Raw genomic sequence first — 14,365 nt, 5'->3', positions numbered from 1 at the left:
TCTCGACTCTAATCACATATCCATCCAAGATTTATGTTCCCAGTAAAACTCAGATATCAGCATTTAAGTGTGTAACTCTGAGCTCTCCACTAATTCTCAGGCATCTATATCATTACAAACACACCTGGGTGGTAAGAAGGACTGCTGATATTCTGGCACCAAGCCTTCCCCCTTGTCTCTTACCCTTTAAATCCTGTTAGTACACACCTGTGGAGAAGGGCTTGGTAGCAACAACACAAACACAATAACATGTATGTTACATTAGGCTGTTTGCAAATGCAGAACAAATGTTCTCTCAAAGTATCCCTGTCTAAGGCAATGTAAGAGACAGAGGAAGCAAACAGTTAACAAGGTATAAAGCTGAAAGTTGGTATCCCTACCATTTGAAATTAATCCTGAAATTGTATCACCTTAATAATAACAACATATTGTTTGGATTATCATCCTTTATAATCACATCCCAAAAGTTCAAGCATAATAGAGTGCCTCCTGGGCACAGTCGGAGATCGCCAACATGCATTATTGCATTTAATAAAATTAGCTACTTAAAGCGAATCATTGCTAATTGGCTAGTGTGAGAGGTACATGAAAGCAAGTTCAGGCTAAGCTAAATTTTAGGTACAGCACATTTATTCAACTTAGACTAAAGGCTGTAAGCTTTAACCCAGGATATCCTATCCCCACTGTCACCCAATCATCACTAACTCTCTTTAATGAAGACATGAGGCGTCTAGATAGACTGAGAGGACTCACCTGGCATGATATTTTTATATATGATCTGTACATGTTCATCCCGGTCTGGCCGCGTGTGCTCATGCCAAAACCCTATCACATGACCCAACTCGTGAACCACTATTCCAAACTTATCACAGTTCTTGCCAATGGAGATAGCCTGAGCACCATTACCTCTCTTGCCAACAAAGGAACAACACCTGATTAAGAAATAGTTTCATTAGTCACAAAGTCATAAAGTTTTAACTACATTAAGCTTCTCCATGAGATAGCTGTGTTCCCAGTTTTATGCTTTTACCTGTATATGTACACATATTTAATACTTCAATATCACATCTCAAAACTTATGTAAATTTTTTGTTTTTAGTTATTCATTCATTATATGTTATGAAAATGGTTTTCAAACCTTTAGGGAAGGTTTTGTATATTTCCCTTAATCTGTATATCCACTAAACAACATTAAACTAATGTTTATCTACATGTGCATACTCAGTATATCATTACAATGTAAACTATTTCCTTACCGCATTTAGGTATGGTTTACAAGACCACTGTGTAATTATTGATACTCAGTCAAGTGTTCTTGCTGTCTTGTCACTTACATAACCAAAGTTAGCATTTACACCACTGCTTAAACTGCAACACAAGCTACAGTTATTATTGGAATCAAGGATTATAAATAATACCAATATTATAGGTTATGAGTGCTTGAATCAATGTATTTTAACTTCTGACAATGCCTGTCTGTGTTGTGAGTGAAATATCAACTTTTAAAAACATCAACTGACCACACCTCAACGGAAGTGTCATCTTTGTTCTAATTTAAGAAGGGGCAAAATGAGACTCACCCACAGGGCTTCTGGGTGAAAACAATATAATTCTGATCCTCAGGCCGTTTTTCTATGAAGGTGACACAGGTAAAATTTTCCCAGTGCCTCATTGCCAGTTTGAACAATGTCTTGTCATCTCCTGTCAATGAGAAACCATACATAATGTAAACCACACATAAGACACTATAAACGTAACACCTAATTACACTCTGTTATTTCCGCTCAAACATATGGTATTAGCCTGATGAGTAATGAATAGAAAACACTCATGCAAAAAGTTTAATTTAGAATTATCTTGTAAATTATTACCTTTAAGGCATGTTGTTTAAATAGCCTTCATTTGAAGCAAAGGTGTAAATATACCGCAAGTATTTCCCAGTTTCCTCTTTATATGTACCACATGTCTGGGATCTTTTCCCATACAGACATCACAGAGCCTTCTCCACAGCCAATGTGTCAGTCAATCTGCTTTACCTGTAAAATTGGACTCAATGTCGTATGGTATAACAGCATAATCCCACAGCCTTTCCTTTCTAGCCGTAGCAGCTCTCTTTCCTCTATGATGTCCATTACTTCCATTATCATCAAAGTGGCCGTTGCTGATCTGCTGTTGTTTGAGCTTTTCATAAAGCTTGCACTTCTTTCCTCTAAAATGAAAAAAAGATCACTGATGAATACCATGGCTTGCCCTTGTGTTTCATATTAAAACCATGACAACATAACAGACAAATTTCAGTGGTAGATGAAAAACATATTTTTAGGTACAACATATGTCTGCAATAGTATACCAGAGCAAATATATATTTTATGATATCATCAATCAGCATACATAAAAGCAGCTCCATGAGATAATAATATACTATGAGCTAAGCTTGGTGGGAATATTAACAACCTAGTCAACTCTCACTGGGTATTGGAAGATGCATAGTTTGAAATGTTAAAAGATAAGTAGGGTTGCTTAATAATCAATCATAATGAGCTGCTCTACCTCTGAGAGAAACTTACATGTAGCAGCATTTTTAGACAGACATTCAGTTATGTTCCAGCAATTTTGCTTTTGAGAATATGGCATCATTTGAGGCTATTCATCACACTGGATGACATGATGTTTTCTTATGTCATGTAACATCAAGCCAAAGTGGAATGAATGAATATTGCGTAATGCCACAATGGCCCATATCATAGGGAGGTAATAGAAAAAAAGTTGTTTGCCTACAATTCCTACAGAAGAAATATAGACACCATGCTCATTGGTCATAACTAGGGAAAACAATACAGATTTTTTTTTTTTTTACATCAAGGCTATTGAAATGGAGTACACATTATGCCAATTCATGAGAGGATGGAACACAACTTCGAAGGCAGACCGAAGCACCTTCCTGTACAGTTTTAAATAGTGGGTATGAAGATATAAATACAATCAGGTGAGTATGATTATGGAAATTATCAAGTTACAGAATAAAATAGGCAATGGAATAATACATACATCATACAGACTGTGAGGGCTAATATGGAACAGTGTGTCAATATAAACCTGATGTGCCTGGCTCATTAAATGTCATACTCAGAGAGTATCATATGTGTGTAGGAAACAAGTGTTAATAGGGTGAATTCTGCAGGGCAATGTTATAATGATCTACACCTGAATCTGATCAGGCTTATGATATCTCTATACCAGGCCTGTTGGCCCCTGTTTTGACAGGCCTGTCCTTCTTAATTAACCCTCCATGTCACCTCCATCTACTTTAACTGCTTTGTCAACAACAGACTGAAATTCCAAGCCATGTAAATCTTTCCAAAAAGCCTGTGGAATCTGCCAGAGAGATCAACATCTCTGGCCAAGGAGACATCTGGCTCAAACAAATCTGAATGGTGGAGATTAGAGGGCTGGCAGCTAGCTGCTCTTGTATCAACAGCGACATATGATATGTGTATTTGTGTACTTGTTGAGGGGCTGACTCTTGTTCAGATGAGCAGAAGCAGACTATGGACAGAGAAGTCAGTGTCACACACACCAGGCATGATGCCTCTAAGATGTGCTAAGCTCAGTACTGACATTTCTAATTACATGATCTTCTATCAGCCAGGATCTATATGTAGAACACCCACAAGTGCTGTGTGCGAATACTGGTTAGAGCTTATATAGGGCTTGACATAAAAACTCAGCAAAAAGTGCTCAATGTAGGGTATTGCAAATAATTAAATAAGACAAAGGTTGCACATGACCTTATTCACATTGGGATACTTAAATTAATGTTCGAAGAGAGGAACATCACAGAGCACCTTAGGCCAAATACCAGCTGCTCATTCAGCTTTTTTGGTATGGTCGCCGCTATTTACATCTGTCACTTACTCACACAGCATCCCAAACAGATCCTTACATTTTAGAGAACCACAGCTTATACAGAATGTGATATAATTATCAAACACGTGGGAAAATGTGCGGCATTGTTTGAGAGCAGTGAGACACCAAAAACTGGGTGCAGCATAGATGAGATCACGACTCCTGTGTGGGTTGTCTCTCATCATTCCCCAACTGCTGACAAATGATCAATACACTACTGTCCACACTAGTATTAGGGTGTGTGTGAAATAGTGTTCACAGGAACAGCATGAAGACAATTCAATATAATTATCATCATTCTTTTTAGATCTCATTTAAAAAAAAAAATTAGACAGTTTGCTGCCCTCCAGCATTCTGCGACAGGCACTATGCTGACAGAGCTCATTCACAATGAGCAATGTCTACAGAAGTTTTGTATGACCTAGACTTGAGTCATATTTCATTCAACTGTATGTGAAAATTTATTGTGCAACACTAAATGTAGCTCCAAATACTAGAGCCAAAAATCAGGACATTTTTACATCTCTGAAGGCAATGTAGACTTGCCTTCCATGGCGCAATGTGATAACGCAAAATAAGATAGTGTAAGGCGATGAAAATTAAGCAGTACTCCTCTGCACAATGAAATATTGGTTAAAAATCTTCATTCAAGACCTTCCCCTCAAAAACTGCAAGTTATTTTTAAAAGGTGAACCCCAAGACTGAAGGTAACTCCCTCTACATAAGAAAGACCTAATCTGTGCAAACAAAGTGGAAAATTGTCTTACAGGTCACATCCATACAACAATAAACAGTACTTATTTGCTTACATGTTAACACAAATGGGATCTCTAATGCATATATGTATTTGAGCAAAAAAAAACCAAACAAACAAACACAACACAAAGAGGTATTTCTGATGCAGTAACAGGTTGCCATACCATAACACTGTTTAAGTCAAAATCTCGTTCACAGTAAATGACAGATGAGACAATCAAGTGAAAGTGACATCATGGCAGCAGGACATGCCTTTCAAGACCTCAGCTCCTGAGCTGACATCTTACAAATTAGGTTCATAGAATAAATATTATTGGTTGAAGTTTAATCCTGTTGACTGTTCAGATAAACACTGACACTATAACAAATCTCTAGTCTGTGCATCAGTTATATATTCAGGGACTGAAAATCACAGTGAACAGTGCTAATATACAAGCATATGACAGAAACATAAAAGCATCAAACTAGGCTTACCTTCTCCCAGTCCTTTTCCGTTTGCCTTTCTTTATCCTGTTGCACAACTTTTCAAGCTTTTCTAGTCTTCCTTTGTGTCGTATTTCCTCATTTTTGGACCCTGTAGACATCAACAGTTTCTTTGCAGCATTTTGAGTTTGAACTGTTTTTTTGCCATCCAGTAAGTCATTGGCTGTCTTATTGTTTATATGAAGTTTTGACACCTGTTTCTGGAATTCTTCTTTTGTTAATGCAATGTCTCCGATGAAGGCAGCTGAAAATAAATGAAAAAGGAATAAGAAATGTAGAAATGCCAGCGTTATATTATATACCACACAGTTACAAGTATCTGTAACGACCAGAACAATGGTATAGTGAAGTTGCTATGGTAGTTACATTCATTTACTTCATACAACTGAAAATGAGTAAAATATGTTTGCTAAACATATAGGCACATAACAACACCACTGCTTTGTGAAACAGGTCTGAGGAGCCAAGGTGCATTATACTGATAACCCTCCTGATGTCAGAAAGAAACCAATTTTTAAGAGCAATCAACCTCACTACATGGGCAATGGCTAACATTTTGTCTCCAGCTCAACATGCCTAACTAGTACAGTTACAGTTGTGCCTCAGACAATTCAATGAACATCAGATCGCCACATCTGAAAAGATTCCTTTTTATGGGTTTCTGGACAACAAATCAGTCAGCTTTTCAGTACTATGGCGAGGGTTGAAATGTTCTTGGTGAGCATTAGTCTTAGCATTGGCTGAAAATATATACGTATTACTGCTGCCTGCGAGCGGAAAAACAAATCCTATCTAATTCAAAATAAAATGGCACATAGCTTGAGCACTGGCGTACTGTTGCAGTGGAAGTTACCGCGACAAGGTGTGGGTTGAGCGGTCTATCATCAATTTGGGACGTTTTTGTGTTTATAATATCGACATAACAACAACAACAGTTTATCAGTTATTATTATAATCAATCATAAAAATCCGTCCCTTAGTGCTTTTTCAATTTTTTTGTGACCTGTCTATCAGACCCATATCTATTCCAATAATTATTTACATGTAACAACTGTAATGGCTTCCAAAAATGAAAATTCTTCCTCGGGTTCCCCTGTATCACCGGTGCTTTCCATCAGTCGACAGCGCCACCAATTCGTATTTCTAACTTTTATGATAATGAGATCACGTGGTACAGCTACGGTATACTTTCTCTTCAAATAAAGCTACGTTTGTAGGAAAAGTAGTCTGTTCTCTCCAGTTTCTTGTTTTTTTTTGTTTTTTTTTTATCAGGGATTATACTTACGTCATAGACGTAGTACTATTTAATTGCTGTAGTGTAGTTGACCATTTAGTGTCACCAAAAGTTTATTCAGATCAATTCCAGCGATCTATATAATTGGTAAGCCGGCATGTTTACGTCACTGGGAAAAGGTCGTACTCCTGGCTGTGTTAATGGTGTCGGGGAACTGCACAGCTGAGGGCTACAGCATCCAGCAGTGCTAATGACGCGGTTACAACCTACACTGGTGGGTAGTTATATAGTCCTGTCTATAGCCCGAGGCACACCTTTCCTTGCCAGATGAAAGAAACCATATGGGAGATGAAGACAAGGGGGAATTAATGGTACTGCATACGCCATAAGTGTCAGCGTGTCCAGTCGTACACATGCGGCGCAGGATAGTGTCCACAATTTACTGCCGTCTCACCGCCAAAACATTTTTGCCCGGACAGAAAACAAAGACGGTAAAATACACTTAATTGAGACTGCCTACATGAAACTGACGCTTTAGATGACATTTATAGCGGGTTTAAAGGCTTTTGGCCAACACGGGCCTGCATTATTTCCCAGGAAAAACAAAAGAAAAGGAAACCATGGGAGAATTTAAGTTCATTCGTGAGCGATGGTTGGGTTGTGCCTTGATTTCGTGCAGCGAGTTCCCGGTTTCGATTCCATGGAAGGAAAAGACATGTTGGCCCGCTACTTATCTGGCCAGAAGTAAATAAGCCCGACCACATCTACAATATGCAGTGCATCGCCCGGGGAAATGGTCGCCACATCAGCTAGAACTCACCCAAAATACACGTGTCCTGGGACTGCCCAGGATTTTTTTATTACTATTATTACTTGACCCACAAGAATTCAGAATAAAGCGTGTCTAACAGCTGTTAGCTAAACGCCAAACAAATGGTAATCACAACCCGTTTGTCCACCCTTTTGTCTCCTTTCGCAAGCGATAAATTCTCACACAAGTTAAAAGTGTTGTTGTAAAATCAAGCTAAACCTGTTACATATAAAGGATACTCTATTAAAGGACTTAGTTTAGTTACTGACCCCGCCTGACGGGTGGCTTGAAACTGACTGGCAAAATAAAACAGTTCCATACACTGCCACAATCTCCGACTATACCAGTCTATCAAGACAGCATACAAACCTCAGACATTTAAAATCGCACTATAAACTGAGAATACATGCAAGGCGATACATAGCTTAAATTATCGCGCATCGGCGTTACTTTCCAAGCAATGGCAACAAATACGACCTACACTTTCCAAGCAATGGCAACAATTGAGACCTACACTTTCCAAGCAATGACAACAATTGAGATCTACACTTTCCAAGTAGTGACATCAATTAAGACCTACACTTTCCAAGCAATGGCAACAGTGAGGACCTACCGACACTATGTTTCCATTTAAAGGTAAGCGTATATACACCATGCAAGTAGCATATAAGGCCCTGCTCAATTCAGAGCACCAGGAAGTGGTATTCTATATAAAACGTAGAAATGGATTGAAAAGTATACTCACAAGCTTTACACGGGTCCAGGTATATATTGGAGGTCCTGTGAGGCACTGTCAGTGGCACTTTTCTACTCACTTTCTCTATCAAGCTAGCTGGCAGTGTAATGTCAGAAACTGACTCTCCGATCACAGTCAATGGACAAAAATAAATAAATGACAAAATGTACACTGAAATAAATAAGTTACCCATGTCTGTAGACATTTGTTATAGTTAGTTTTCTTTAAATACTGGAACAGGTCTGCACAATTATAGTTTGCACGATACAGGCGTCGGCGGGCGAATACAGCAGTCTTCTCGCTCACGATACACGTATATGGAGTAAAAACATAGCCGCTCGTCGTCTTACTGACAGTATGTACATATGTATGATGTAGCGGTCTGACGTGAACTTAGCGGACTACCACAAGCGGACGGACTCGTAGGTTTGACACACTCTCCAGTACATGCACCCTTATATAGGATCCGAGTCAATGGGAGCAGGATCTTGAGTGAGCGCAATGTCCCTATCGACTCGTCAATGATCGGAGAGTACAACTGCGTGGCTGTGGAACACACCCAGTCCTGTGAGGCCTTCACTTCTCACTTCCCTCACTCACTCCACTAGCAAGAGATGTCTGCATGAAGCGCACCCGGGATCTCGTCTATATCGACTTGGCATTTTTTATTTTATATTTTAAGTTAATCAGCGATAAGGTTTGAGGTCAGAGTTTAGTGGTTTAACAGAATGCAGCATAACGCGTTAAAAACCACGACCTGTGAATGGCAGTGAGTGTCTGCTAGCCTCCGTGGCACGGTGCTGGTGTCTGTGAGTAGACCTGCAGGCGGTGCTGGTGTATGGCAGCTCCTCTGTAACTCCACGCTCTGAACTACCACAAGGGGTTTTCTCAGCCTCGATCACTTGCCGAGCTTCACGGCCCGCTAGATCTCCGCTCACACTATACTCAGTCTCACGATACCAAAGGGCGTCCAGGTCTGCTTGTGAATCCCAGCAAAAGTCGGAGGCCTAAACATAACACCCCATTCACTAAAAATTGAAATTCTTAACAGGTGAAAACGAAACACCAGCATTAACCCTTGATCAGGAACACTTCTCTATACAAGAGCAGTATATGGGCTTATACAGGGCTGAGAACGGCAACGCCTCCCAGCTGTATACTTTGTGTTTGCATTGGTATATCCTTTGCCGTATACTGTCCTGCATGAGAACAGTTCAGTTTTTGTGTTTGAGGGGAGGGGCGGTCAGGCCTGAAAGTCACGCCCACTTTATGACTGTCGTACCAAGGACACACAAATTGCTTACAATTCTCAGTTGTGTGCGTATAATTAAATTATGCTTATGTTTATTTAATGAAGTACCAGTACTTTGTAATGGTGTACTTGACCTTATATAGTCTAATTTTATTATTCCGTGTATGAATAAATATTGGTATTTACATGTACGTATTAGTGATCAGTGTGAACATGTAATATTCATCACCGAGTTAATAAGTGCGTATTGTATGCCCTACGACCGTACGTTCCCTCTAGCATTACATATGTGGGCCTCTATGTTAGTGCGAGGTGCTGTTATGACTGGTGTCTGGTCTACACAGACAGTGATGGTAATAATGTGTATATAGGTGATTGACAGACACGAAATGGTACCCTGTGGTATACTCTTACGATCTCTCATATATGTTTTGCACCAGGTAAACCCACCTTTGGCTCCGGAATAGGCGAACGAAAAAAACATCCCTCTTATTACCATTACGTTACTAATTAATGGTCTCAGACTGGTCGTTCGTCCCTTAATCTGAAGTTCTCATTTATTCTTGGCTGACTGCGCAATCTTTAGCATACAGGGCACCAACTGTTCGATATATTCATGTTCTACAATGTCATACATACAAAGGTTTACTCCTCCTACCGCATCTGCTGTGACACTGAAGTCTTTTAAAGATGGAATAACAATTGACAGTCATTTCAGACAGGGGCTTTTATTATTCCGGTATCATTGCTACTTAGTCCATAACTAAATCTTCCACCGGATCCCCATCCCAAACACACTGCTACTGTATGAACCATACAGAGTGGCTCAGATTTGATGGTAATCTGCAGCTTGGATCGTTGTGAGCAAGGGAGATAAGGCAGAGAGAACTTTACCTGATTTCCTCTGCAACGTTTAAACATTCACCTCCCCTGAGTAAAGATAGTGTCATATACCTATTCTGTAGACTTATAAATATAACAAGAAAGAATATAATATATCAGCATATTTATAGCCTTGGTTAGTGATGTTATAGAACCTGTTATCAGAAAGCTATACATGGAGCTCCCAAGCTGAATTATTTCAGTCATTTAAGGGAAATCAGTATGTCAATCTCATTTCTAAATCACTCATTTTTAAAGATTTTCCTGAAGGAAAACCAGTCTCTGAAGTTTACGTAATTCCTGTTTCCTATGATACGCATACCGGATTCCCTTCAAGAGGACCACGTGCGTGTTTATGGGACATGAGTCTATCCCGTCGCAATGCAACCAGTATAGTGTGCGCTTGATGAAGTTTCACAAGATTCAGTGTCGTGTGTGCCTACATGTATATCTAATTCACAAGACGGTCTCGTGTATACATGACTACTTCGTTCACTTCACAAACGTTTCTCATATGACTGAACATTTTTAAAGTACGATGTAAAACGCCAAATATACATATGTATTTAAGAAACTGAAAATCCAGTAAGAATGGTTCTCTGTCGGTATGGAGAGGGGGCCTTGGCACGTCCATTCGCAATCAGTAAACAGACCACCATTTCCTGAGCAAACCGTCATTGCGACTGTCTTCGGCATGGTCAGCTATCCTGGCTACACATGTGGTTCAGTTCATGGGTGCTGGCATGATGCTATTGTAATGGGAAGCACGTCAGAGTTATTGTGAATTGTCTCTGTGATCCAACTACTTCACGATATACAGTACACGATATTTATAGCATACCCTCCACGGAAAGAATAGTTTGTCATGATTCCTTTATCAAAATTTCTCCATGTTTATATGTGCGACGTGTATTAAAGTGCTATGGAATTGTGATTATAATGATCATATCATCCTTTTAGATCATTGTTTTGTATGCCTACTCAGGCCTTCAACTATTTTTGATGTTTCTTTTTATACATGGGTCGGTGACGATGTATGGGGCTGAATTTACACGTATACTAACTCTGCTCTCAAGTGCTGTATGCAAATCTGTTGTTAATTATATATTATTGGTATACATGCCTTCATATCAAAATTTTCAAAGCTCCGCGTAACGAAGTTATTTTGCCGACAATTAATTGAGCCCGGACGTCAGAGGCTAGATATTACAGCCATTAATCACGTTATCCGCTGTTGTTAATTACCACTTGTTAATAATGTACCGCTAATCACAAGGCATGTATGAAACGTGCCTCTCATTACCAAAACACGCGGAAGACATAGGAAAATAACTCATTATACCGTGTATGTGGGGTAGGAAGGAAGTCTGCATACATTAACCAAGAAAAAACAGATTTGTTATTGGCGACGGCCGTGTTCCGCAGAGAAGGAGGCCCTCCGCTAATTGTTAGTCAGACCTACTAGGCTATATAACTTTCCATACCGTCGTGTTTATGTAACCTGTAAATATTTCTTTTTATTTTTCTCCTTGTGTTTGAAGTGAAAATTGTGTCCTATATATGTTTTTCATATAGTTTCAGAAGACCTATAAGATATTTTGAGATTAAAACTATAGAGGACATGGCAAGACATGACAAGACATGACTATATGACTATATGTAATGGCGGTAGAGATCTATCAACTTTTTATGTATTTTTGATGGTCGCATGATTAATAACGTCTTTGATTTATGACATGACATTAATTAAAACTGTTAAAACGACACAGAAAGAATGTGTAAACACACAAGAAGTGTATAAACAAGGTTTGATTTTATCCACCATATGACATGATTTAAATATAAACCTTGTCATCTCCGTCAACTGATTTAAGGCAAAACATTTCTTTGGTACATAAACAATGTATTTTGAAAATAACAACCATCTGTTATCAACGTATTTCCCGAGTTTCACACGCAACTGTAATGCTTTGGCTTTCTTTAATAACACAAATATTAGTCGGTTTTACTTCAATACAACCATTATTTAGCCATTTGAACTTCATTTGATTGATTTATTTGATTTGCATTTCACTCTTGTGACGCCAAGTTGAGGAAATGGGAGGGAGTGCGGGCAACTACCTGCACATCACTGAGTTCCTGACAAACCTAACTGTCTCAAAGCCACCGACCAACCTTTCTGCGCTAGCTGGATTCGAATCTGTGACCTAATTGGTCAAACCCAATGGAGTTTCGGCAAAACCCATTTGTTTTCGTCGACAGTAAAGGACTTTTACATGTCATTGAATTCCTGTCTTTAAACATCTCATTGCAGTTCGGTAAACCTTTATTTTACGAATGAATGGGTAGCTCAAGAGAAGACCTCTGTGACAGCGCCATCTGTTAGCATGTGTGGTTTTCATATTGGTGATCGTGCCAATTCCTTGCGATAAACAACGTCATCTCATGCTGGATTTCGATTATTCTCAACAGTTCGTGCTTAACAAAAATAATCGTTTATTATGATCGTCTATAAACTATCATGCAGTTACCTATGTAACTATCCGGTATGGAAATGCCATACTAGTTTTGGGCTCCCCAGCCGCACAAACAGCGATGTGAGCGACTGTGATTTTGTGCAAGAATCTCTCTCGGCTTACTTGGGGACCAGGGCAAGTATGAAGTAGTACGCCGATTTATAACCCGTCCTCCGAAAAACTGGACCACTGGCGTAATTATCGCCTTATATAGCTGTGTGTCAAAAAATCACACCGATTCACTGATTCTTTATTCAACTACAATGCTGGCATGTATGTTGGCCTGACCAAAAGCTGACGTTGTTATTGTGACTCAAGCCTGTTGATGCCACACTGTCTCATGTCTTCAGAAAATGTCCAAGAACCATGTGTAACGGGGTGCTTTGTAAAATGTGGTAACATTTTTGACTGTCTTCTTACTTGACACTTTTCCGTTTTTTATGCGGGTATTAATGTTCACAGATCTATATAGTTTATTACAATTAACCCACAGTCGTTAACACACTTTATATTAGAGCTTCTGGGTCACACGATGATCACTGACCGAATAATGGAGTAAGTACATGTAGGCCTATATGCGTGGATATAGTTGGGGAAAGAAATTCTGTCTTCCTCATGCAGGAAAAGACTAGCCCAGCGTGTCAAAGTGTGTTCCATAAAAACTGGACTTTGAAACGTCCCCTCTTACCAGCTCGAATTACAGGAACTTGATTAAATCAAACTTTTGAGAGTAGATTTACTTGTAAGTTATTTTTGCGGTTAGTCTGTTACGGCTAATTAGTGATGGTGCAGCTTAGGTGAGTCAGCTTGCGGGTTACGGATGGGAGCTGAGGGTGACCACAAGGACTGAGTCAGTCTCTGTGGGTGGGGTGTACCCTGAGTGACAGGACACAAACCGCCAGACTAGATCAGCTACCAGACCCAGACATTTACCAAATATTCTGTTTACCAGTCGCTCATTGATGTATTTCACACAGAACAGGGCAAGGTTTATGTACACGAAAAAACACTCATAAAATCAATTCGACAGAGCGGTATAGTGAGCTGTTAGAGAGTGACGAAGCCGACATCTGGCGGTAGATAACGGCACACACAGACCCAGTGCCCTCATGGCATCATTACGAAACACTCCCTATGAAAGTACAGCTCAGAGAGTTTAAAGCATTGCAGACAAGTAAAGCTATGTGGAAAACTTCCAAATGACACATATATAATAATTTAACTGTCAGTTGTTAATTATAACTTTAAGTATGAAGAAATGTGCTTTCACAATTATGCCGGTACACGGAGAAATGTAGGCAGAATCATATAACTGGATTCAAGACAAATGGTAAATTCCATTAAATCCCAATACTAGGTTCATAATACTCTCATTATATAGGATATTAGGTCGTCATATAAATTCGCAAGCTTTTGATGTTAACCCAGAAAAGGCACAGTTTCGCCAATTGCCTGTTTTATGGGTGCAATTTGACTACAACCAGTCTGCCCGTGGGTCCAACTTTCCCACAGTATAATTCCCCATACACCCATGCCACATGACTAATGACCTATATACTGTAAAATTCTAGCAGCTTCACTCCACCAGTACAGTGCTAATTGTACTGTGCACCAAATGCCGATTAGTGTCCTTGAATGAACCAAATTACCAAATTTACTGTTTTTTGCAGCAGCAGCAAGGATAAATTTAATTTTGCCCAAAGAACGCGTATTTATTTTGGAATTACGTAAGTTTTAATAAGAGAATATAAAGGTGACGCTTTGATGCTAAAATACAGGTTAAATATAA

The 14,365-nt window shown here is 39.3% G+C and overlaps 1 protein-coding gene across 3 annotated transcripts in view; it reads right to left on the bottom strand.

Annotated features, from left to right (window-relative positions):
• Nucleotides 1-8,489, bottom strand: part of LOC135482123 (tolloid-like protein 1) — a 29,447-nt gene extending 20,958 nt beyond the window's left edge. Inside the window, exons 1-5 of one of the 3 annotated variants that reach the window (XM_064761967.1) lie at nucleotides 7,936-8,489; nucleotides 5,137-5,389; nucleotides 2,037-2,209; nucleotides 1,581-1,701; nucleotides 754-932 (exon numbers count right to left, since the gene is read on the bottom strand). In XM_064761967.1, coding sequence (XP_064618037.1) covers nucleotides 754-932; nucleotides 1,581-1,701; nucleotides 2,037-2,209; nucleotides 5,137-5,389; nucleotides 7,936-8,131 — 922 coding nt within the window. In that variant the 5' untranslated portion in view covers nucleotides 8,132-8,489. Of the gene's footprint in view, nucleotides 1-753; nucleotides 933-1,580; nucleotides 1,702-1,871; nucleotides 1,894-2,036; nucleotides 2,210-5,136; nucleotides 5,390-6,187; nucleotides 6,246-7,935 lie in introns of those variants that run through there. The other 2 variants (XM_064761968.1, XM_064761969.1) reach the window with 2 other exon arrangements.
• Nucleotides 8,490-14,365: the final 5,876 nt, after the last annotated feature.

Source organism: Liolophura sinensis, chromosome 1, assembly GCF_032854445.1.
Source record: "Liolophura sinensis isolate JHLJ2023 chromosome 1, CUHK_Ljap_v2, whole genome shotgun sequence".
NCBI classification, from domain to species: domain Eukaryota; kingdom Metazoa; phylum Mollusca; class Polyplacophora; order Chitonida; family Chitonidae; genus Liolophura; species Liolophura sinensis.
This window is presented reverse-complemented; position numbering and strand designations above follow the sequence as displayed.